Below are 25,566 nucleotides of genomic sequence, written 5' to 3'. Positions count from 1 at the left end.
TACAAGGGAAAACAGGCAAAGGCCTTATTTTCCCATAAATGGGATACTGTACATTAAACATTATTTTTCTTGTTTGCTGAAGAGGAGGGTCCCAACTTGGAAAAGCCTATTTACAGTGGAGATCAGAGAAGAAAAACTTAAGACCACAAAGTTTATCGACAATTTTACAAAACATTCTTTCAGATACAGAAATTAGTGTGTGTGTGTGTGTGTGTGTGTGTGTGTGTGTGTGCGTGTATGTATGTATGTATATATATATATATATATATATATATATATATATATGTATGTATGTATGTGTGTGTGTGTGTATGTGTGTGTGTGTGTGTATGTATGTATGAATTTTACAATAACAGAAAATAAGCAGTAGGCCCTGGTTTGGCACCCATGTCTCATGGACACAGGTAACCTGTAAATGTTTCATCTCCCAGGCCCTAGCATGTAAATGTTTCATCTCCCAAGTCCCTGCTTACACTTCTCAAGGTATCAGAACTTGTTAGAGATTTGGGATGCATGGCTACGCTTAAAAAGGCCCTTGTTGTCCTATGATCCTATGAATATATAGCCGTGTTGGGGGTGCAAAAGGTAGCACACACACACCTTTGGTGCAAAAGGCTATGGGTTCTATTCCCATACCAGGTAGATGGATTGCTGACACTGCAGTGCAGCATAAGGGGGTGTTACACTGCTGTGCTGGCTTTCCTTCGGATAAGACAGTACACTGAGGTCTCATCTGCCTGAGCTGGTGATAGTTCAGGCAGATGTAAAAGTTCTCATGGCATCTATCAAAATGAACAGGGTAGGTTACATGACACCCTGGTGAAATTTCGCCTAGAATTATAAATACCACCTCAGGTCTTCCCTGAAAGGAGGCCAATAGCTTAGAAGGACAAATAAAAATAAAACCTGGAGAAAGTTGTGATTTCAAGGAAGTATCTGGCAGACCACTTTGACATCATCAGGGCAGACCTGCGATTTCAGCCAGGCATGCCAACTCAAATCAAGACGGTCAAAGAAGATGAAGTTCTAAAATATGTCATCTCATGATATCATAACTGCATTTTGCCAAGGGACCATCAAGCCTGTCAGCTGTTTTATTCAACATGGTGAGCTTAATTTTAACCTTTCTCTCCAGAGCTTTAATTATTTTCATTTTATTAACCAGGACTGACAGACTGCGCTCATAACCTCCTTTTCAGCAGTAGCCCAGGAAGAAAGCCTCTACTTACAAAAAAAGACAAATATGGTGTTGCATACACAAGTAGTAAGGAAATCTTAATCATCATTCAGGTTTAACATGAATACAAAAAGCAATCAGTTAGATTTTTACATATAAACTTATTATAGACATTTATCAGATTCTCACATAGAAATAAATTAATATATTCATTTATGTATGTGTGTTTGTGTGTGGGCGAGTAACATGGGTCTACTGAAAAATAATGAATGATCCAAATAATGATGCTCACAAGACCATCCACAAAAAGGTCACCTTGGTGAATGTCGGCATGCTATTACACATGTGCAGAGCAGAACAAACTTTTTAAAAATAGCCTTAAACATAATGTTTTTGCAAGACGGCAAGCCCTACTGCACCCCCCCCCCACACCCCTGGCTAATTACATATACTAACTCCTCGATTGCACAATCTCAGGGAAAGTGCACATTTCCCTAACCTGAGAATTGTGCAATCTCACACACCTGGCAACCATCTGTGTAGTCAACTAAAATCTTGTCAGCTTAACAGATGTCAACCAAAGGGGGATTTGATTACATTCACTTTGTCATATATTTAGATATAGACATTGATACAGCTACACAGACAAAACTTACACAAACTAATACATATACATTTCTTTTGAGTACCTTCAATGTTAACAATGTCTGACAATGTTTGCAGATGTTTTTATCACTATATGGCTAGACATTAAGAAGCATTAGGACTGTGAAAGGGTGGTAGCACTTTGATACTTTAAAGTAAGTACAGAAAGGAATTATCAGTTTTTTAAAAATTGTTTACTGTTAGATTCAGATCTGACTTCCACAGGATAGAGTTCCACTGTTTAGCACCTCTTGCACCTGATACAAAACACCCTAGTATACGTTAGTGTGGGTCTAGCAATTTAGAGCTTTTACTGTGGAGGAGGAAGTATATACATTCTTGCCCTATCAACTGAAAATTATTAACTTCCCTATGAGACAGCAGAAGACTTAAAGGAGCCTCTTTTGTCAGATCTGCCATCACAGCCACAATCCTCAGATTCACATTACGGGTCCAACACAACATGATAGAGCCTATGCATCTAGATGCTCTGAAGTATCCTTAATGTCCTGCAGCTGAGGAAGAACAGGATCTATTCAGGGGCTGTGGTGGGGTAGCTTTGCTGCATTTAGAAGAGTACTTTTTTTTTCCTTAAGAGCACCATTATGTACCTTCAATGAAAACCCTTTAATAAAGGTTCACAGTCTCATTAGAATGTAATGCTCTCTATAGGAAAATGTGAAGAGTCTAAAGATGGATTCTCACCCTTGGTACTACAAACATTTGGGGATTATGTGACAGAAATACAGTATTCCTCCTCCTCCCCCTCTTAGAATCCTCCTCCTCCTCAGAATCCTCCTCCAAATCCTCTCAGGAAAAGTAAGGACAACATCTCAACTTGGCTTAGTAAAGCCAGAGGTGGAAGGTTTAGTTGACATTACTGAGGAAAATGGCATGGTGAGTACCTGCAGTTGCTAAGAAGCTACCATTTTTTAAAACATCTTTATTAAACATAACATCAAAAAAAAAGTTATGCAGGTACATATAGTTTAACAGAAAAGAAAACAAACCATACTAACATTTCCCTTGTTACTTTCACGCAGTACACAATAACAATTTTCATTCACTCGAACATCACATAAATTGCTCAGTTCCTGCCTCCCCTTAAATTTCACTCCTCCTCCTGAACACTGTTCTGCATGCATTATTCCCACAAATTCCATTTATTTTTATACAGTTTGCTCCATCTCTTTTTTAAAAGATTCAACTTGGAGCTCTTCTCATTCCTACACAGAAGGCTGACAGGAAAACTGGAGTGTGTGGAAGTAGGACCACAGCAGAGAAAGTTCACTGCTACATACATGACAAGTAGGACATACAGGACATGGGTTGGTAAAGAGGGCTGTGATGAGAAGGACAATGTCTGGGGGAAGGAAAGTGACTAGTGGAGTACCATATGCATTTGTTCTCAAGTCCAGTTCACTTCAGTGCGTTTGTTTCATCTGCATCTGAGGGAACACTGGACAGAACAGTCTCTTCAATCATAAAACAAAAAAGAAGTGTAGCAGGTGGAGGACGGGGGAGTCAAAGGAAAGATTTGGAAAGGTCGCCTAGGTTGACAAAAAGTGGCATTTGAGGCTCAATGCATATAAATCCAAAGTACTGCACCTGGGACATAGCCACCATGCTCTGATGTATCAGCTGAACTTACTAAAACTGAAGACAGTAAACAGAAAGTCAGTCTAGGGCTGTAGATAACACCTGAAATGGAGCATCAGGAGTGCACTGATAGGACAACAATAACAAAAAAAAAATGGCATTGTTTATACTCAGGCAAAAGAACTCCAAAAGCACAAAGGTAATGCATTTGCTTTTCTGTGCTCTGATCAGACTCCTTCTCAAGTATGCTGTGTAGTTTTGGAAGCTGTACAAGGGAAAGGACAGCAGTCTGCTCAAGGAGTCCAGTAGAAAGGTACCAGGACATTATGCAGAATGGATAGGGAACTATACATGACCAAAGACTGAGGGCTTCTGAAGAAGGACCAAGGGATACACGGGGACAATATATGGGTTGACAAGATCATGGCAGACAGATGCCACAGTATCACTCTCAACAGGAAGGGAGGGGGGATTATGGGGCAGAGGCTGCAACCATCTTCTGGCTCTCCAAAGGTACTTTTTCACACAAACTGTTGTGGACTCATGGAACAGACTACTGGATGGTGGAGATGGAATCCACAGAGGTGTTCAAGAGGGTATGAGCTAGGTACTGAAACAATTGAAGGGAAGGCGGGGATGCAAGGGAGGTAGAATAAGACATCTACTCATTGAGCAGACGACAAGGCCTTTTCCACTTGAAAAATTTCCATTTTAATCTATTAAATCTCTTTCTGTTTGCGTACTTGCAAAGTATTGTAAGTATGTCTGCAATATCTTCCATACATTTGCCCTTTCAGTCAGTGCACTTAACCAATGGTACTTCAACTTCAAATGACATATAACTATAGTTAAACTAGAACACTGAACTGTACTAAACAGGTATTGCTAATCTCAGTGTATGGCCAAGTGAAAAAAAGGAATTCTTATTAAGAAGAAAAGAAACTAGAGTCTAAGCAGAATCATGAAAGACCAAACCTGAAAGTTCCTAGCAAAAAAAAAAAACTGCATATGAAAAACATCTACAAAACTCCTTTTTTCAGGACATAATGAAATATGCAAGAAGTAATTCAAACATTTAACATGCAAATTCTTAGTCTGAATGACAAGTGAAAACCATTTTTTAAAGCAGATACAAACTTAGTGTGGACCATTCCCGTTATGTCCTAGGGAGCCAACAGACACTTGCCTCACTCTAACAAGACCTACCCCTCCAATATCTGGATGTACATTGAAAGGGTCCGTCAACGGTTTTACTTATGATTTTATTTATTTTTTTATTTTACATTTGTTAACCGGGGGTGTCTGACTGAGCCGAAAAGGCCCTTTTTCAGCAGAGGCCCGGGGAGAAAAGCTCCACAAAGAAAAATTACAGACACATTTAGTTATTTAGACATAATCAGTATACACACAAATTACAAGAGACATGTTTTTACAGTGGTATGCGGCACAAACAGTTACAGTGGAGAGAACAATCAAAAAAAGATATTAATTTTAAAAATAAAGGTAAGTAATAGATTTGTGGTGTACAGCTGAACTTTGGAATGTAGGTAGAATACATACATAGTACACAGGTACAGTACATACATTGTAGATTAGCCAGTGTTTGTGAGTAAGATTGAAAAACTATTATCAATTGCTCTAGATTTAGTATGCATATGTTATCCGCTTTCACTAGCCTGGGGAGCAGGTGATGCCCCATTCACAAATGGAACACAGTAAAGCATTACAAAAGGAAAGCAAGCAACATTACTTAGATCACAGTTTGATTCCCTCAGTCTTAGACTGTGTAGGTTCATAATTTCATGGATACTTACTACGTTCTTGATCCATAGGTATCCTTAGAAGCACAGTCATGCATTCCCATTAAGTTTCTAGCTCCTATATTTTAAGTATGAATAACCCAATCATAAGCAGAACATTTACATATAGCTCATATTGTGCAATGTTCAGCAACTCCTTTGACCAAAGCTGCTGGGTCACTTCTGAAAACAACTTCTCAGATGTTACAAAGTTAAATAAATAAATAAATATATGGCTAAAACATACACATGGACAAATAACACGACTTTTACAAACTAACAAGTTCCAAGGAAAAAAGTAACTGCAGGCAGTAAATTTTTGACATGTTGATCTTAAATACTACTTCCAACCTCTTAGGTGTGGAAAGCTTGATCATAGAAAAGACTGCAAAAACAAGAATGCATGGAATCAGCGAATAAATGTTAATTTCAGGCCATAGGCTATAAGAGAAGTTACAAAGTGATTCTTGGCGAACTTTTTCCTGGAGGGTAACCCACTATGAGAGTACTGACAAGTTTATACTCTGAAGGAATCTTCGTACCACAAGGAAAAACATTTAGCAAACTGGCAGATGTTAACCCACTGAGTGCAGAGCACATTACCTGCACAGTGCAAACGTGTAATGAATGTCACACACTAAATCCAGCTGTGTTATTGTTTTTTTGTCAGTAGGTTGGTTGAGATTTTTTTGATTTGTGTAGTTGCACTGGTAAATTAGGGTTTAGGAGATAGAGTCACTGTGATTGCGGCTGTCCAAACATTTAGAAAAGTATTACATAAAAGGAAATGGCACTACTGGGCAATTTACAAGAAATTACCAATAGGAATAAACTGAAATCAATTAAAGCTAGCAAAACATTTGAGATAACTTCTTCCAAGATGCTGCTCCATGAGATGTACTTCATACCTTAGCTCACCTGTCCAATTAGATCAAGTGTCCAAGTATTACTGGGGAAGACACATCCAAGACAATACACAGAATTTAAAAGTGATGTAGCAGCAGTTGGCCCCAATGGCCTAAATTGCTATTTCTAAAAATGGACACTGCCATTGTTAGCTCCTTATTTAGCATCACTGTTAAAAAAGGTGCATTCACCCAGCCACTGGGGATGCAGAAGCCAGTGCATTTCTTTGTGCCGGTCCCAAGCCCGGACAAATGGGGAGGGTTGCGTCAGGAAGGGCATCCAGCGTAAAATTTTGCCAAATCATACATGCAGAAAACTGTACAGAAATTCATACCGGCTCGGTTGAGGCCCGGGTTAACAACGACCGCCACCAGTACTGCTGGCCAACAGGGTGCTGACGGAAATTGGGCTACTGTTGGCCGAAGGAGGAGAAGAGGCGGAAGGCATGCCCGAAGGCAGGTAAAGGCTAGGACTGTGATAGTGAGGGTCGGAACTTTGAATGTTGGTAGTATGACTGGTATAGCGAGAGAGCTAGCTGATATGATGGACCGAAGGATGGTTGGTATATTGCGTGTGCAAGAGACCAGATGGAAGGGGAGCAAGGCTAGGTGTATTGGAGGCAGTTTCAAATTGTTTTAACATGGTGTGGATGGGAGGAGAAATGGCGTAGGCATTATCCTTAAGGAACAGTATGCTAAGAGTGTTTTGGAGGTGAAAAGAGTGTCGGATAGAGTGATGTTTATGAAGATGGAAATTGAAGGTGTAATGATGAATGTTGTTAGTGCATGTGCTCCACAAGTTGGGTGTGCGATGGATGAGAAAGAAATATTTTGGAGCGAGTTGGATGAAGTGGTGATGACTGTACCCAAGGGTGAGAGACTGGTGATTGGAGCAGATTTCAATGGGCATGTTGGTGAAGGGAACAGAGGGGATGAGGAAGCGATGGGTAGGTATGGTGTTAAGGAAAGGAATGCAGAAGGTCAGATGGTAGTGGATTTTGTGAAAAGGATGGACATGGCTGTGATGAATATGTATTTTAACAAGAGGGAGGAGCATAGGGTGACATACAAGAGTGGAGGAAGATGCACACAGGTGGATTATATCTTATGTAAAAGGGCCTGTCTGAAGAAGATTGGAGACTGTAAAGTGGTGGCAGGGGAAAGTGTAGTTAGGCAGCATAGGATGGTGGTTTGTAGGATGACATTGGTGATCAAGAAGAGGAGGATGAGTGTGAGGGCAGCACCAAGGATAAAATGGTGGAAATTGAAAAAGGGTAATTGTGAGGTGATGTTCAGGGAACAGTTAAGACAGGCACTGGGTGGCAGTGAAGAGTTACCGAATAGCTGGGTAACTACAGCAGAGCTAGTGAGAGATGGCTAGAAGGGTGCCTGGTGTGACATCTGGAAAGAAGAAGGAGGACAAGGAGACCTGGTGGTGGAATGAAGAAGTACAGGAGAGTATACAGAGAAAGAGGTTGGTGAAGAAGAAGTGGGATTGTCAAAGAGATGAAGAAAGTATAAGGAGATGAGGTGCATGGCAAAGAGAGAGGTGGCGAAGGCTAAGGATAAGGCGTATGAAGAGTTGTATAAAAGGTTGGACACTAAGGAGGGAGAAAAGGACCTGTACCGATTGGCTAGACAAAGGGACCGAGCTAGTAAAGATGTGCAGCAGGTAAGGGGGATAAAGGATAATGAGGGAAACGTACTCACAAGCAAGGAGAGTGTGTTGAGCAGATGGAAAAAAAGAGTACTTTGAGGGGTTGATAAATGAAGAGAATGAGAGGGAGAGAAGGTTTGATGATGTGCGGATAGTGAATCATGAAGTGCAGTGGATTAGCAAGGGAGAAGTAAGGATAGCTATGAAGAGGATGAAGAACGGAAAGGCTGTTGGTCCAGATGACATACCTGTGGAAGCATGGAGGTGTTTAGGTGAAATGGCAGTGGAGTTTTTAACTAGATTTTTTAGTGAAATCTTGGAAAGTGAGAGGATGCCTGAGGAATGGAGAAAAAGTGTTTTGGTACCGATTTTTAAGAAATAAGGGTGATGTGCAGAGCTGTAGTAACTACAGAGGGATTAAACTGATCAGTTACAGCATGAAGTTATGGGAAATAGTAGTGGAAGCTAGGTTAAGAAGGGAGGTGATTAGTGATCAGCAGTATGGTTTCATGCCAGGAAAGAGTACTACAGATACGATGTTTGCTCTGAGAGTGTTGATGGAGAAGTACAGAGAAGGTCAGAAGGAGTTGCATTGTGTCTTTGTGGATTTAGAGAACGCATATGACAGGGTGCCTAGAGAGGAGTTGTGGTATTGTATGAGGAAGTCAGGAGTGTCAGAAGTATGTAAGAGTGGTACAGGATATGTACGAGGGTAGTGTGACAGCAGAGAGGTCTACGGTGGGAATGACGGATGCGTTTAAGGTGGAGGTGGGATTACATCAAGGATCAGCTCTGAGCCCTTTCTTATTTTCAATGGCGATGGACAGGTTGACAGACGAGATCAGACAGGAGTCCCCGTGGACTATGATGTTTGCAGATGACATTGTGATCTGTAGTTAGAGTAGGGAACAGGTGGAGGAGACCCTGGAGAGGTGGAGATATGCTCTAGAGAGAAGAGGAATGAAGGTCAGCAGGACTAAGGCAGAATATGTGTGTGTGAATGAGAGGGAGGATAGAGGAATGGTGAGGATGCAGGGAGTAGAGGTGGTGAAGGTGAATGAGTTTAAGTACTTGGGATCAACAGTTCAGAGTTATGGTGAGTGTGGAAGTAACGGTGAGTGTGGAAGAGAGGTGAAGAAGAGAGTACAAGCAGGATGGAGTGGGTGGAGAAGAGTGTCAGGAGTGATTTGTGACAGATGAGTACCAGTAAGAGTGAAAGGGAAGGTCTACAAGAGGGTAGTGAGACCAGCTATGTTATATGGGTTGTAGACAGTGGCATTGACAAAAAGGCAGGAGTCAGAGCTTGACGTGGCAGAGTTGAAGATGTTAAGATTTGCACTGGGTGTGAAGAGGATGGACAGGATTAGGAATAAGTATATTAGAGGTCAGCCCAGGTTGGAAGGTCTGGAGACAAAGCCAGAGAGGCAAGATTACGTTGGTTTGGACATGTGCTGAGGAGGGATGCAGAGTATATTGGGAAAAAGATGCTAAGGATGAAGCTGCCAGGTAACAGGAAAAGAGGAAGGCCTAAGATAAGGTTTATGGATGTGGTGAGAGAGGACATGCAGGTGGTAGGTGTGACAGAGCAAGATGCAGAGGACAGGAAGAAATGGAAACAGTTGATCTTCTGTGGCGACCCCTAACAGGAGCAGCCGAAAGAAGAAGAAGAAGGGTTAAAAAAGGTGCATTAAGAGTTATGTGTTGTTTGTGTCCTATGAAGAAGGCACCAGTAATTCAGATTCCTAAAGGCAGCTGCTCTGATGAGATGGCAGACTGTTGTCTGATTAGTTTAAATGGGGGGAGGTGTTTGAAAGAACAATTCTCTTACTCTTCCCAAACTGTACTAGACAATGGTATGACATCACTCAACGTGGGGTTTATTATACCAGGAGGAAGTTATTATACGAGCAGCCTTGTTGACTTCTGCATAAATGTAATTCATGCATTTGAATTATGAATTCAGTACATGGCCATGACAAAAGCATTTGACACCACTTTCCATTCCAAAATTCTTGGAAATTATGTATCACTAGGCATGATCAACCACAATATCTACTGGGTGCAGCACTGCATATTAAACAGACACACAGTATAGGGCATAGGTTTAAGAGCAAATTATCCATAGTTAATATGGTTAACATTACAGTACCTCAGTGGTCTGTCCTGGGGATATTTCTGTTCAGCTTATTCATGTGCTTTTTATATCAAACGGTGAAATGGACTAGTAAATATACAGGCAACGCCAAAACAGGAATGATGTGAGAAGTTTATCAGACAAAGACAAAAGTTAGATCATTCTATAGACAATCTTTACGCATGATCTGTGATTAATAACATTTTTTTTAACCCTAGACATTCTAATATGCTATGCTTTGGACAGGTTAATAACAGACTCCAGATACAAATGCAGTAAAAGATGTTGGTATTTTAGTTGAACACCTTAGGTTGTGAGGTGCATGGCAGCCCTATAGTAAGGAAATTCTGCAACAATAGTAAGGATGTTTTGCATTTTAATCAGTTTTAGAGAAATCTTGTGGACCACACATTGAATACTGATTTATACATGTCTTAAAATGATTGGGATACCGAAAACTTACACTAGGCAAGGATTTGGGCACTAGGCAAGTATCTGGTGAAGTACAAAGAAAGATTAAAAACTCTTTGTCAAAAATATTAATTAGGGGGATTATTATTCTGACATACAAATCCTTTAGTAATGAAATCTGGTCATCCACATTTGGTGTTACCTTTCTTAGTCATTGCTGAAACACTAGGAATAAGAACATTAAAGAATAAGTTTCCAAAAACAACCTAGAAAAATGTGGAACTTCTTGCCAAAATAGAAATGTACTGTCACTTATTCTGCTCAAGTGTTTTTTGTTCAACTGGTGGTGTGGGGAAATAGTGTATGACACAAGTCATCCTGGTGACAAAGTCTAGGACAGCCACTTATGAGGCTTTTGTTGGTTGGTAACACTGAATACCTATGTGGAAATGTTTTCATTCAGTGATGAATCATCCATTTTACAAGTCCAGCTTCTGCCAAGTACTGGTCATAGGGTTCATAGGCAAGTACTAAGCAATCAGTCTACAGACCACTACAAGCCCCTAGTCAATAAACCATATTCAAACCAGCCAAAAGCAGGCAACACAAGATAGACTGGGAGAGACTTTGAAGCTGCCCATCCCATCCAATCCTTTAGGTTTACTTTGAAGGTATCAAAGGTGCTACTCTGCTTGGCGTGCAGTGAATGTTTGTTAAATTCTGCAGTCCATCACTTGCAACAGATGCACTACTTTGTGGTTAGCCTCTTCATTATCAATGTTCCTCATGATTTCCTACATATGTACCTTGGAAAGGTTTGTAATCTGAATTGGACATCCGAGCTTTGAAAATGCAGTACTGTACCATATACACATACAATATACCATTCCCTGAACTACATTCCTGACATATTTGTACTTCTGTTCCATTAACTATTTACATGTACATCCTTGCCTGTTAACTGCATATATGTTCAAGACATGTACCCTCTACTTCAATAATACTTTACTGGTACTTGAGTGGAAAGCATGTTTTCTTCTACATAAAGAAATGTGCTTTCTCTGAACTGCATTATATACATTTGCTTGTTTGTATAGCACTAATTGGGTTTACGGACATTTGGTTTGCCTTATTTTGTGGAATGTTGGCAGTTTACTATTCCAATTTGAGGATTTTTTCCCATACCACTCTAGTATTTAAATCCATTAAATGCATTACTTAGTTCATTATGCATCTTACTTAAATTCCACAATACTTGTTATGCTACACAGTCAAAATGGTTATTAAAGATAAATAAATGTTTCTACTTCTACTGTTGATTCATCCATTTCATGTAACTGTCACTATATACATATATATATATATATATATATATATATATATATATATATATATATATATATATATATATATATACACACACAAACACACACACTTTCCACTGTTTCTGCATCTTTGTGTACACTGCCTCTCTTTCATATTTAAGTGCTAAGATACTGCTTTCAGTTTTTGAAGTCCACTGAAGCACTGCTCCTTACCGGTGTTTATGAATGATGGCATTGAACAGTTTTCCATCTCTCCAGCTGGTAGTGAAGTTGTCGCACCTCAGCCCCTGGTAACCTTCCACCATCCGCTGGGACCACAGCAGCAGCTTTTCCTTAGCCGTCATGTCATCTGACTGGCCAGTCACCTGAATGTCTGAAATCTGGGGAAAAAAAAAAGGTTAATGGACACTATTCAACTGACAATTCTTTTCAGATGTGCAAAAAAAAAAAACAAAAAAAAACACAAGTACCACTCACAAAGCCCATGGATGTGCATAGTGCAATACAGCAGTAACGTGTCCACAAAGAGAACATGGTCGGTACAGTGAGCTATCTACCTGGGGAACTGTCATACACAGACAAGCATCTCTTACCATAAATTGTTTTTTCCAGAAATGGCACTATTATTTTACTGTATTAACTTCTGCAGTCTCAGGACAATGAAATAATAGTACCATTTCTGGCAAAATGTGAATTTATAGTCTTGAAAGAACAGACAAAGTTGGCCATCAGCCCTCATCTGCTTAGAGCCAGATGCCATCACTCACCACCCACCCCCACTAAAAGAAGCAATTCAATAATGAAAACCAACCTTATGACACAGTCCCCTATGGTCTCATGAAAAAATGACCACTTGTGGTATGGTACCCGTATCAAAGCATAATATGATGATGTTTAACTCAGAGCCACTCTCAGTTTAGTTTCAGCCACGTCAGAAGCTGCAGAGAAAGTGAGAATGTTAACCTAATAAATGCAATAGTTTTCTTGTAGGAAAAACAGTACCAGGAATTCACCAGAGTAATGGTAAAGCAAAAGAACATACCAAAACTTCAAAGGAGACAATTCAGTCTGTCCGAGTGAAACAATTAGTTCTACAACTGAACATTTCCCATTTTGTCATCCCCTTCTTTATCCATATGTCCCAAGCAGTCATGAAACGCTCTGCTGATCTACAGCTTTAAGTCTCTCCTTTCTGAATGAAACTTTTTTATATTTCTTATGCTGTATCATCTTGCTGAATTGTTGACAGACCCACTTTTTTTTTTTTTTTTTTTTTTGTTACAGCCAACTATCCACTCCATTCATTACACTTGGCTGAGAGAGGTCTCTACCCCATCTAGTGCTCATGGGTAAATACTAAGGGCAGCAGCATCTCCCATCATGCACACGTCTAGGAGATGATGCTTAATGTATGTTCCCTAATAACCCCTAAGTGCTGACATCTAGTCTTCACTTTTACAACAACTTGTACTTGTGTCTTGAATCCTTCGATCACGATGGGGATACTGTACCATCTACAGTTTTTTCCAGTCTCTGCCAATGTACTAATACGACACCAAATGCATGGCAAAGAGGAGTGTTAAAGCCCCGACTATGATCCAGATGAATGGGACTCAATCAGCAAGCCTGTCAGTGGAGCAGCTGCTTGAGATGGGAGAGTAATTAAGGGCATATGACTGCTCATCCTTCCCATGAGATGAATGTGTCTGAAATCAATGTGCAGAGATATCTCTAGTGAAGATCAGGTAAGCCTAACACATGGTGCTCGTCATTTAAGATGACAAAAGCATCTGCAGGCTTACATCGCTTACTGTACCCACTGTATATCCTACTAGTGGCATGTCATAACAGGCATGCAAGCTGGAATCATTAAAACTTAAATTACAACCCCCCTATTCCACATGGGTGAATGACTAACACCTCCACTGTTCAAACTTCATCCCAAACAGGAACAAATGTGCTATAGAGCTCTTGCATTCCAAGGGCACTAATGAGACAATTACTGAGTGGGGGGATGGGGGTACTTGATAGCAGAGACATTAGAAAAACTGTAAAAAGAAATGCAGAGATGGAGGACAGATGCTACAGAATAAACCTGCACCCCTCTTCTAAGAAACTTCCACCACCCTACCACTCAGTCTGTCACCTGGTGGGCAACAAGAGGATGACTGTTTTAGTATTCTAACGTAGGTTGCATGCAAAATCCAACACACTACAAAAATATTTTGCATTTTTTTTAATCACACACATATGATGCCTGTTCTATTACTTTTAACTTCCTAATATATAAATATAAAAACAAACCATAAAAGCAGCTTCTATTACTACTGTTGTGCAGTACACATTTTCTTTTTAGTAATTTTCATTCAGTCGTACAGCCCACTTCTTGCCTCCCCATAAACCTCACTCCTCCTCCTCCTCATGAGCATTATTCTGTAAGCATTGCTCCCACAAATTACATTTACAAGCATCATTTCTTCCCTTTCCTGAAGGGCCCACCTCCAGTTCTTTTATTTCCTTCACAATTATTCAAAACTTCCATTTTCTAATTCCTTTTCTGGCCACTAATTTCATTAAACTTAGTAAGACCTTACTCCGTACATTCAATTCATATCTTATATTCCAAACAAAAAAAATAATTTCCCCAGTTACTACCATTTGCTATCCCAACATTTCTGCCAAAGTACTTTGCAGGTCATTTTTTTAAATCTGCCAGCTTGTATGTGTGTATTTGTGATTTGACCTTGATCACCATGCTGGAGGTTTCCTAGCTGAAAAGATAAAGCTCTTAAGAAAAAACACCACCTGTTTGCCCATTCTGGTTGGTTCAGCAGGTGTGATGCCAGCATTCTATGCTAGAGATCTTGGTTCAAGTCCCAAATGTCAGCTATATTGTCCTTTTGCCCCTGTGGTTCCAGTCTCATCGAGAGAGAGGGCCTTCTCTATATGTATGTGTTGTTAATTTCACCTTGACAACAATTGCTGGTGATTTCCTAACTGAAGGGCTAAAGCTCATAATGGAAAACCAAACACCTATCTGTCTACTGGCTTTTGCTGATTCAGTGTCAGTAACACCAGCAGAGTCTGCTGGTATTCTTGGGTTTGGGTCCCAAACGGGAACTGATACTGCCATTTGCTTATGTGGTAAAGCTTTTCACGATGAACATGTGTGTGTGTGTGTGTGTTTTAAGGTTTAACTTTTTTCTCTACCGAATTCTTTTACATATTTATGTATCTATGTATTTATGCATAAATGGCTACATCCATTTGAAAAGCTAGTAATATAACTAAACTGTTATTTGTTGCATATCTGTTAGTCTCTGCCAGCGGCTCATACTGCAACTGATAAAGGCCTTGCACCAGCGCACCAAGCCCACTTCTTCTTTCAGCTTTTCCCGGTTAGGGGTCGCCACAGCGGATCACCTGTCCACTCATGATTGGCAGTGGAGTTTTACGGTGTCGAGTTGCCAGCCCGGCGCCCAACCTTCCACAGAAGAAGGCGCACACATGCACGCACTCACGCCTAGGGCCAATTTACAGTCTCCAATCCACCTACAGCATGACTTTGGGATGTGGGAGGAAACAGGAGCACCCGGAGGAAACCCACGCGACCACAGGAAGGACATGCAGACTCCGCACAGAAGGCGCCCCAGCCGAGGATCGAACTAGAGAACCTCTTGCTGTGAGGCGACAACGCTAACTGCTGCACCACCTTGGCTGCAAATGTAAAACACAAATCTCAGTGGTGACTTCTCTAACTGTGAGCGTCTTTTTGGGCCAGATTATACTCAGTAACTGGTTCACTAACCTGGACTGTATTTATTTAGCCTTTGTTAAGTGGATATGTTTGAGGGTCTAATGAGCTTTTTCAGCCACAGCCTCGGCCAGAGGTAATGACAACAAAGAATCATGTGGAGTATATACACATGTTTAAACAAAGAATTGCTGACCATACATTTACAATACACTATACTAATATCACAGTGCATCCACTGCATTTGTTACACACAAACAGCATACACTTAAATATGTTGGTATGTTGATTACTTGTCTGGAGCTGCATTTTTTCTGACTTTATATAAACAAAAATATACCTTTTTAACCTTGCGGCACTGCCCAATGTTTCAAAGGTTACACTACTTAGCTTTCATTACCAAACCAGCATAACAAGTTTGGTAATGTAGGGAAAGTGTCATAATAACAATGAAACAAGTACAAATGTTTTAAACATGGAATTACTAAATATGTTTAACAACGAGGGCGGAGATGATAACTGCATTTCTCAAAGAAGTGCCTGGTTACCCAGTAGAAAATGAATGAATTTATTCATTCATTCCTTCCTTAGTTTCTGCCTGCTAAATGGAACAGTACTCATTTCAATCACTGCCTGGGTTAAAAAGGACAGAGAGAGCTGGCTACAAAAATACAAAAAAAAATGTATGACTACAGTACACAAGACATGCAGTATGAGCTAACAAAGACATGATCAAAAATGTGGCAATGAATGGAAAGCAGTTCAGGCATTAGCAAACAATGCTAGATACAAGGCATTATGCATAACCACCTCATCATAAAAGAAGAACTAAGCAGGTCAAGTGTGATAAATCTAGGGTACATAAGAAGTAAATGACCGATTTCAAGCCTCTTGATATGTATTTGAAAACTTACATTAAAATGGGGATGTAAGACTTGAACTAAGTTAATAATGAAAAAGACTTTGGCAAAACAGTAGAGTGAGTGAATTCTTATTTTGCAGCTGCTGTAAGGATACATGCACTATGTTACTGAACACACTCATCTACATGGCTACATTCACATTAATACAGCTCGTCAAAAAGCCTCAAATGAACCAGATTCTGCTGTAGTTCAGTCTTCTTATAAAGCTCAATATTCCAATAAAAGGGAATAAATCTTACAGATACTCCCATATGCCTAGGAAACGACTTGCAATATCATGAACTCTGGCTGTGAGCAAGGGGACTTTAATTATAGACTCTTTAATTAAATGATATCACAAATACAAGCTTGATAAACAAATACAGATAATGAAGAGAATGTAGTGAACTATAGAGCTCTTGAAAATAACATACTATAATGATCACTGTCTTTGAGTGAAAGTATAACACTATTAGACAACTAAAATGGTTTTAGCATGTTCTGAATAATCTTCCATCTGAAATGGCATCTTCCCAACTGCAACAAGTACTTAAACTTAACATGGATCATTGACAGCTGTACCCCACAGTGTAGCTGATGCAAATCTGCAGCATGCTGGTGTGCTGAGATGTAAAATCAATTTTAAGAAAGACAGTTTTCCTCTCCTTAGTGTATAGACAGTATATGCGCTTTCTTTTAATGTAGACTACTTGCGTTTTTCTGGCACTTTGGAGAACCTCTCTAAAATAAAGTGCTGAGTGACAAAACCTGCAAATCCAGCAGAGCATAACTCATGCAAGGTTTTATTAGTTAAGACCGCACATCTACTTAATGCTGCCCACCATGGCCAGAATTACATTTTCTGTGCACAAGTGCAGAAGGGCTGCCAAGGGTTTAGTTTTCAGCCTGTGACATATTTTCTCGGTACATACTGTCACATGACATCACTTCAAAAATGGCACCAAAGGGCTTTTGCTTGTCTTTCTCTCTGATAAACATGTAACAGTTCTCACCTACTATGCAACATGTGTAACTAGATGGATAAGGGAGTTAATGTGAAACAGTACTTGTATGTACTTCCAATATTTAACATACTCACACGACTAATGGACAATTTTTAAGGTTCCCAAGATCAAAGAATAAACAGCTCTGATAAACCACATATTGCACAAGCTCCCAGCTATTATGGCCTCCAGGATATTCATCTCACACACTTACTCACCATATAAAATTATTTAGGTGTACCTAACTACATTTCAGATAAGAGAAAGCATTTAAAACTATAATTTTAAGACCAGAAACATAAGGAAGTGTTCTCACTACAACTGCGTATGTGCAAATTAAATTGTCCTGTCTCAGATTAAATAATTTCATGCCTGATGCAGACACTTATGTGCAGAGCAGGAGCACACAGGCTGTAATGTACAAGCACCCCAACCACGGCTGTATGCAAGGGAAGTATTTGAGATGACACACCCAGCACCCCAAAACAAAATAAATAATGACTAACCGGTGCCAGAGCACTATAAAAGCAGGTGCCCGAGACTAAAGCCCACCATCCATGCCCTTCCTCAGCTCTGCCTACAACCACAGGTAAACACAACTCGCCCAAAAGTGCAGAGCCTGGAAGTTCTCTCAGCCATGGAGGGGGTGAAGGAGGAGATGCTTTGAAAATCATTCTGGATGCTATACTGTATCATGACAAAGTGAGGTTAATGTGGAGTTTAGAGCTGGACAACACACAAAACAAAATATTTTGATTTGAAAAACCATATAATTGTTTAAAGAGCTTACCTGTAGATTTTGTAGCAACTGACTAAACAGGAAGTGACAGCTAACAACACAAAGCATGTAATTATATTTTTTCGCCATACTTAAGGACTGAATGTTAGCACCTTTGTCATCTCTTCAAAGACAAAAGATTTGCTTGGTGTCCATGCCAGGCAAAATCTTCTGACAATATTTAAATGGCCAACACTGAAAAAGATGAAAGGTACATACTTTTTCTGTGGCAAGGCGCCTTGAAACTTTTGTGAAAAGATCCATTCCCTGCATTAGCCCTGCTTGTTCACAATGCAGTACTGCCTCACAAGTGAAACCACATAAACCACAAAAAAGTGTGAAGACCACAAAGATTAGTGAGATGTGGCCAGCTCTAATGTTTTCAAAAACAAAACAAAAAAAAAAAAAAAAGAGGGGAAGCATCTCAAAGACCAAAATATCTAATGTTAAAGACATTCACAACTGTAAATGGACTGGTTGGTTACCAAAAGCAAAGCTAAATTTTTATTATTTAAAATTTTGAAATAGGGTATGAGGAATAATGAAAGTTTCTGTTATGGCTGTTTTGTGCAAGCTGCTTGCAATGCATTTTCTCTAGTCTTATATAGTGCGGTTTCTGCTCTACAATCTGTCAGACTTCACTGAGCAGAGCACATACTGAGGAATGCATGGCATTATGTGCTCTAACAGGGTACATCTCCCATGTAATGGGAAGTAAGGTTCATGTATACAATACCCCTTAGCCCCCCCAAATCCACTGATCACATGCTAGGAGTCTAGGATCCCTGGTGTATCTATAAGGTGACGATGACTGTAAGGTATCTTTTTTCATTTCTTGTACTGTCACAGCAGTGTTCTCTGCTTGAAGGCAGTCATTCCCACCTCCCATACATATAAAACTGTGGTTTTCCTGAGACAACCCCACCTGCCCTTTATAAAAAAAAGGAAGTTATGTACTTACCATAACGTTCCATGTTAGCAGTCCATCTCACCCTTCATTCTTTACATATGGGATCGGAGCCAATCTTCGGTTCCGACTCGGCCTATTTACAAGCTGGAAGACTTCTGGTTGGCTCGTGGATAGGTAGGTATCCTATGTTGCACCAGTACAATCCTCAGATCTGGTTTGCTGCGGACTAGAAAATAATAAACAGCCCACAGAAGAAGCCAACTAAAAGGTCTCCATAAATAATGAAATTAGTATTTTTCTGTCTCCAGGTACTTCCAGGATGGAGGCAGGAGGGCGAGTTCGAAAGAATGAAGGGCGAGATGGACTACTAACATGGAACGTTATGGTAAGTGCATAACTTCTTTATGTTAAGTATTCCTATTTCACCTTCATTCTTTACATATGGGACAGTGTACCTAGCACCTTATCCTTGGGTGGCTCAAGAAAAAATACTCCTGAGTACCGTGGAACCAAAGGAAGCTCTACCCCTGGAGATTAAATCCAATTTGTAATGAGTAATAAAAGTGTGAGGGGTAGCCCACGTAGCAGCTGCACAAATATTGTCAAGGGGAACCCTGGCTAGAAAGGCTGCAGAGGTAGATTGAGATCTGGTACAATGAGCCTTGATTTTAAAGGGTAAAGGTTTGTCCTCAGAACTGTAAACATAAGCTATACAGCTAGAAATCCAGTTAGAGAGAGTCACTTTGGAAACTGGTAAGCCCAACCTGGATATGGAAAAGGAAATGAACAACTGATCCGATTTTTTAATGTCTTTAGTCCGGTGCAAATAAAAATGTAATTGTCTATGGACATCCAGTTGGAGAAACCTGTACTCAGCTGCATGGGTGTGATTCGGAAAGAAAACCGGAAGGTCTATGGACTGATTCAAGGTGCTATGGGAACAGACCTTGGGAACAAAGGAAGGGTTAGTACGAAGGGACACCCTGTCTTTATGAAAAATCAGACAAGGCAGTTTTAGCAGACAAGGCTTGCAATTCTGAGATCCGTCTGGAAGACGTGATAGCCACCAAAAACAACGTCTTCCAAGACAAGAACTTCAAAGAGCATGAATTAGAAGGCTCAAAGGGTGGACATGCTAATTTTGATAACACAAAGTTTAAATCTCATGAGACCACAGGTTCCTGAACCGAAGGTCTGAGTAAAGTGGCACCTTTGAGGAAGGTTTTGCACAATTTATGAGACATCAATTTGGAATCTGGAAACCCCAAATGGAAATTTGAAATTGCTGCCAACTGGACTCTGATAATGGCAGCCGCAGATCCTTGGTGAAATAGTTCAGAGAGAAATTCCAAAACCATGGGAATGGGGGCAGTGAAGGTGTCAACATCCATTTTCTCTGCCCAAAGAGAGAATTTTTTCCATTTACTGGAATAAAGTTTCCTAGCTGAAGGTTTATGAGAAGGCGTAAGGATACGAGTCACAGAAGGTGAGAAGTCATGAAGCCTGACTAGGGATGGAACTGGAGCAGCCACGCTGTCAAATTGAGGGTGTGTATTGAGGTGTGAAGCAAACCTGACGTATGTCAACAGGTCTGGAACTGGGTCCAGAATCCAAGGATCATCCAGGAGAAGAGGCCCGAGGAAGGGGAACCAAACCTGACGAGGCCAGTAAGGAGCAATGAGGATCAATTTGCTTCCCAGCCATTTCACTTTCTAAATCACCTTGGGAATGAGAGGAAAGGGAGGAAAAAGCATACAGGAGACCCAGGGGCCAATCGTGAACAAGTGCGTCTCTGGGTGACTCCCCCGGAAGGCTGATGAGGGAAAAGTAGCTGCTGCATTTGGCATTGACTGGACTGGCAAAGAGGTCACAGCAAGGCTGTCCCCACCTGTGGAAAATCTGTTCTGCTGTTTCCTGTTTCAGACACCACTCATGAGGCATCAGAATAGCCCAACTGAGCTTGTCGGCTATCACGTTGGTCATCCCTGGAATGTGCGTCGCCACTAGAAAGAGCTGGGAAGGTATCGCCCATTCCCAAACTTGCATGGCCTCTCATCTGGTTCCACCCTGTTTGTTGAAATACCATACTACCGACATGTTGTCTGACTGTATTGCAATAGTCCCCAGAGGAAGAAGGTCGTGAAGTGCTTGCAATGCCAGGAGCACCGCCCTCATCTCTAGAACACTGATATGCAGGTGGGCCTCATGGTCTTGCCATGTGCCTTGGACAGTCCTGCCTAGATAATGCCCCCCTCCACCCTGTGAGGCATCCGTGGTCACAGTGGCAACAGGTTGGCGAGGAACAATTGAAAAGCCCGTGGTCAGTTGATTGGGTAATGTCCACCAAAGGAGGTCCTAATTGCAAGATTCTGTCAGTAGAATGTGATGGGATAATGGAAGGTGCTGAAAGGAACATTGGGACAACAGGAGCCACTGAAGAATTATCATGTGTAACCTGGCTAGTGGCACTAATAGTATGGTGGAAGCCATGGTCCCAAGATCTGCAAAACAATCTTGGCTTTGACCCTTCGCAAGGGAAGAAGAAACTGAATTTGAAACACCAGGTTTTGTGCCCTTTCTGCAGGAAGATGAACTACCATGTTTACTGTGTCTATCTCTGCACCTATAAGATTCACAGATTGAGAGGGCAATAAGGCAGATTTTTCCCAATTTATAGAGATTCCCAGTTGGGCACAAAGCTGAATAGTACTGTCCCTGCTCTGAAGGAGTAGATGCCTGGTGAGGGTGGTTAGGAGCCAGTCATCCAAATACGGAAACACCTGGAATCCTCGACGTCTCAGGTGAGCTGTCACTACTGTCATACATTTGGTGAACACCCTGGGGGTTGTGGTGAGACCAAAGGGAAGAGCATGGAACTGGAAGTGACTGGCTCCCAGACGGAAGCGTAGATGACTCCTTGATGCCATGTCCATTTTTATGTGATAGTAAGCATCTTGGGAGATTTATTGAGCACATCCAATTGTCTTTCCCTAACAACAGGAGTACAGACTGCAGTGTTACCATCCAAAACTTGTCTTTCTTTACTGATTTGTTCAATCTGCTGAGGTCCAGAATGAGCCTCCAGTCCCCTGTACGTTTTGGCACTAAAAAGAATCTGGAGTAAGTTCCGAATCCTATTTGGTCTGCTGGGATGGCTTGGATGATTCATTTTGACAGCAACTTGTTGACCTCCACAGTTGCCTGATCCCTGTGATTGGGTGGAACATCCTGGATCTTCTTGGGAACAAAAGGTGGAAGAGAAAAGGGTATTACATAACCTCTGGTAATAATTCTTTGTACCCACTTGTCTTGAGTGATACTTAGCCAGGCTTCTGGATACAAAGAAATGCGACCCCCGACTGGCCCCAGAGAAGCACAGTCGGGCCCCACATCAGGAGTGCTGGTAAGGCCGGCCCCAAAAGGAATCGCGACCTGCCTGGTTTTGCGAACCGCCCCTGCGTCTAGGGCGACGTCTACCATTTTCTCCTCCTCCTCTGCCTCTGAAGGAGGAGTCACCCTGTGCCTCCTTGGAAAAACCTCTGGGACTTCTTGAACCACATTTTACCAGCCCTCTGACCCTTAGGGTATGGTCTAGAGGGAACAATAAAACATACTCCCATGGCAGAGAGTGTTTTTCCTTCTTGCTCGCACCGGGTGAGAGCGTCCTTTACCTTAGATCCAAACAATGAGGAACTGTTGAATCGGGCGTTGGTAAAGGTAGACAAACGGTTCCACAAAGTTACAAAAATGCATCCAGGAATGACGCCTCAAGGAAATTCCTGAACCCGCTGCCCTGCTCGCACCATCGGCCACATACAAAATAAATCGCATGGAGGAGTGAACGATAGAGGTCAAGGTGGACAACTGGGCAGAAACCTTGTCAGGGACTCCCTCAAGTACATGTACCTTGTATAGAATCTCCTAACTCTTTAAGGAGATCTCTCTGGAGCCTAGTAAAGTGAGTAAGGTAATTCAGTGATCCCAAGGGTAAATGCCGCTGAAGAAAAGATGCACTTCTCCTATCTGTCCATCGTTTGAGACTCCTTATTTGGGGGATGAACAGAAAAAGACATCTCAGCTAACTCCTCCTTCGTGGTCGCCGCCACCACCATGGCATCTACAGGCACACCTTTAGATAAAAAGTCTTTTCCTGGAGGGGAAGAAAGGAACTTGTTTGTTCTCCTCGGAACTGGCTCCATGGCATCAGGAGTATCCCACACCTTTCGACTAACTAAATCCATCAGTTCGTCGAAAGGTGGAGACACCCAAGAGGCAGAAGGTTGAGACCCGAAAGCCTTCAGGTACACAGACTCCTCATCAGAAGGGGTGAAAGTGGGCCAGTCGCACCTCTGTTTAAGGATCTCCAGGATGTCTACGATGGAGACATCATCAGAGAATGACTTGGGGGACCCTTCTGACTCGTTGAGGTCAGTGTCAGATGCCAAAGACTTATCCTGGGAGTCGACATGCTTCCTCTTACAAGTCTTCTTCCATGGGAGCTCCTCAGAAGGACATTCCGGGGAGGTCTCAGAAGAATGGGGGCCACCGGCTGCCGCTGGAGGGAGTAGGAGCTGAGACGGAAGTAGGTGCTATGGGGGGGAAGAGTGCCGGTACCCCCAGTAGGAGCTGACGGTTGGGACATCATCATCTCGAAAGCTGACCTCTCCGGCTCCGAGGACCTCTCCAGCACCGAGGAGACCAAGGATGCAATCGGCGCCAGAGCCATCAGCTCCAAGATAGATACAGGGTCCAAACTCACCCTGGCCAACACACTGAGAGGAAGACTTGGAACCAAAGAAGTTCGGGTCCAAGCATCCCTGTCTGGGCTGACCGGAGAGCTTCGACCCCTGGACACTATGCATGGCACCAAACTGCTCCGAAACAGCCACAATGGGAGCTGGAGCCGAGGGTTCCACCAGTGGTACCAAGCACTCTGGCTCTGAAAGACCAGCATGGCTTGGAGGGGGAATGAACACAGAGGGTTGAACGGGCTCGAGTGGCTCCGGAGCCAACTGGGTCGGAGCCAACAACAATTTAGGCAAAGCAGATGACTTCAAAAGTGTCAGCACTACCCTTTCCACATCTTCTTCCAATAAACTCCTGGAAGACATGGTAGGAGATCAAGATCTCGAAGGTACAGGAGACTTCACTAACAAGGAGACCAGTAGAGGGTCCCATAGACCGGCTCCGAGAAGTAGTCTCATGAGTCTCAGCGGTCGGCTCCGAAAAACTTGGAACTGACCCTGCAACAACAATGCCACTCTCAGTCAGCTCTGTGGTCTGTGGAGCTGATGAGACAGTTTTGGCAACTTTAAGAGGTGGCTCCGAGACACCAGCCAGTGCCAGGGAGGGCCTCTTGGCAGATTTAGACTTCCCTTTAGCAGATTTGGAGGATGATGAGGAACTAGACAAGTCTTCCTCAAAGGAAGGTTTAAGAAGACCTTTTAGAATTAACTTGTTCTTCCTTTTCTACAACACCCTAGGACTAAAGGCATGACAGAATAAACAGGTCTCCTGCAAATGGATTGGCCCCTAAACAGTAAACACAATTATAGTGACCATCCGTTAAGGACATCTTTTGGGAGCACTTAACACCTTTCTTGAAGCCGGATAGCTTATGTTTCTTACTCTCTTTAGACATTCTTAAATCAGAAGAACACACGCACACAGAGGAGAAGAAGGAGGAGGAGGAGGAGGAGGACTAGGCCCTCTAACTTAAACGGGCCTAGCCTGGGCAAAAGGGGATACGGTCTTCTAACTTAAACAGACTCAACAGTTATAAGGGAAGACTAGCGCACTCAACAGAACAGTGGAGAACAATAATAGCACAAGTCAACTGCAAATACAAACAGAACGAAGTTCTGTCAACAATATTAGTAAAATGATGCTAACAGTAATCTAATCGCTCTAAACAGCAAGCGGAAACCACCAAATTCCATTTAAACACACAGAATACTGGTGAGCAAAAAGCACCTACTTTAATCCAAATAGTAAGCCTGGAACACGGGATACCTAGAAGAAAATAACAGCCAAAGGCCAAAAATTGCACCAAATGGCGCAAATATAAGATAACTTTATAACTACGTTAATTGAATACTACAAACAGTAACTATTTAACTCTATAGAACCAAATAACTAATCTAAACTTAACAGTGAAGAAACTTTGAAAAAGGTGAAAATATGAAAAAAACAAGAATGAGCCAGCAAACTGTAGCCTGGAACAAGTTTTATTGAAACAACAAAAAGACAACCAGACCGGTTTCGGCTGGCATTGAAAAACACAGCCTTCCTCAGTGCAAATGTGGTGAAAAGGTGAAAATATGCAAACACTTAGCCAGAGCCAAAGAGAAGCACAACCGAACTCGTCGACGCGGCAAACGAGATCTGGGGATTGTACTGGTGCACCATGGGATACCTACCTAGCCACGAGCCAACCAGAAGTCTTCCAGCTTGTAAATAGGCCGAGTCCCATAAGTAAAGAATGAAGGTGAGATAGGACTACTTAACATGTAATATTCACTATCCAGTACTATGGCTCTCTCACTCCTGTCCATTTTCAAAATGTG

General features: G+C 41.7%; 1 protein-coding gene across 12 annotated transcripts in view; it reads right to left on the bottom strand.

Moving 5' to 3' along the window:
- PLEC (plectin) overlaps positions 1-25,566 on the bottom strand; it is a 1,553,583-nt gene that overhangs the window by 231,654 nt on the left and 1,296,363 nt on the right. For all 12 annotated transcript variants that reach the window (XM_044067397.1, XM_044067398.1, XM_044067399.1 and 9 more), the window contains one exon: positions 11,866-12,032. In XM_044067397.1, coding sequence (XP_043923332.1) covers positions 11,866-12,032 — 167 coding nt within the window. The remainder of the gene's footprint in view (positions 1-11,865; positions 12,033-25,566) is intronic.

The sequence above is a fragment of the Protopterus annectens genome, chromosome 3.part1, assembly GCF_019279795.1.
Source record: "Protopterus annectens isolate FY-2018-M chromosome 3.part1, PAN1.0, whole genome shotgun sequence".
Taxonomy (NCBI): domain Eukaryota; kingdom Metazoa; phylum Chordata; order Ceratodontiformes; family Protopteridae; genus Protopterus; species Protopterus annectens.
Note: the sequence above shows the minus strand (reverse complement) of the source record. Positions and strands in the feature narration are given on the sequence as shown.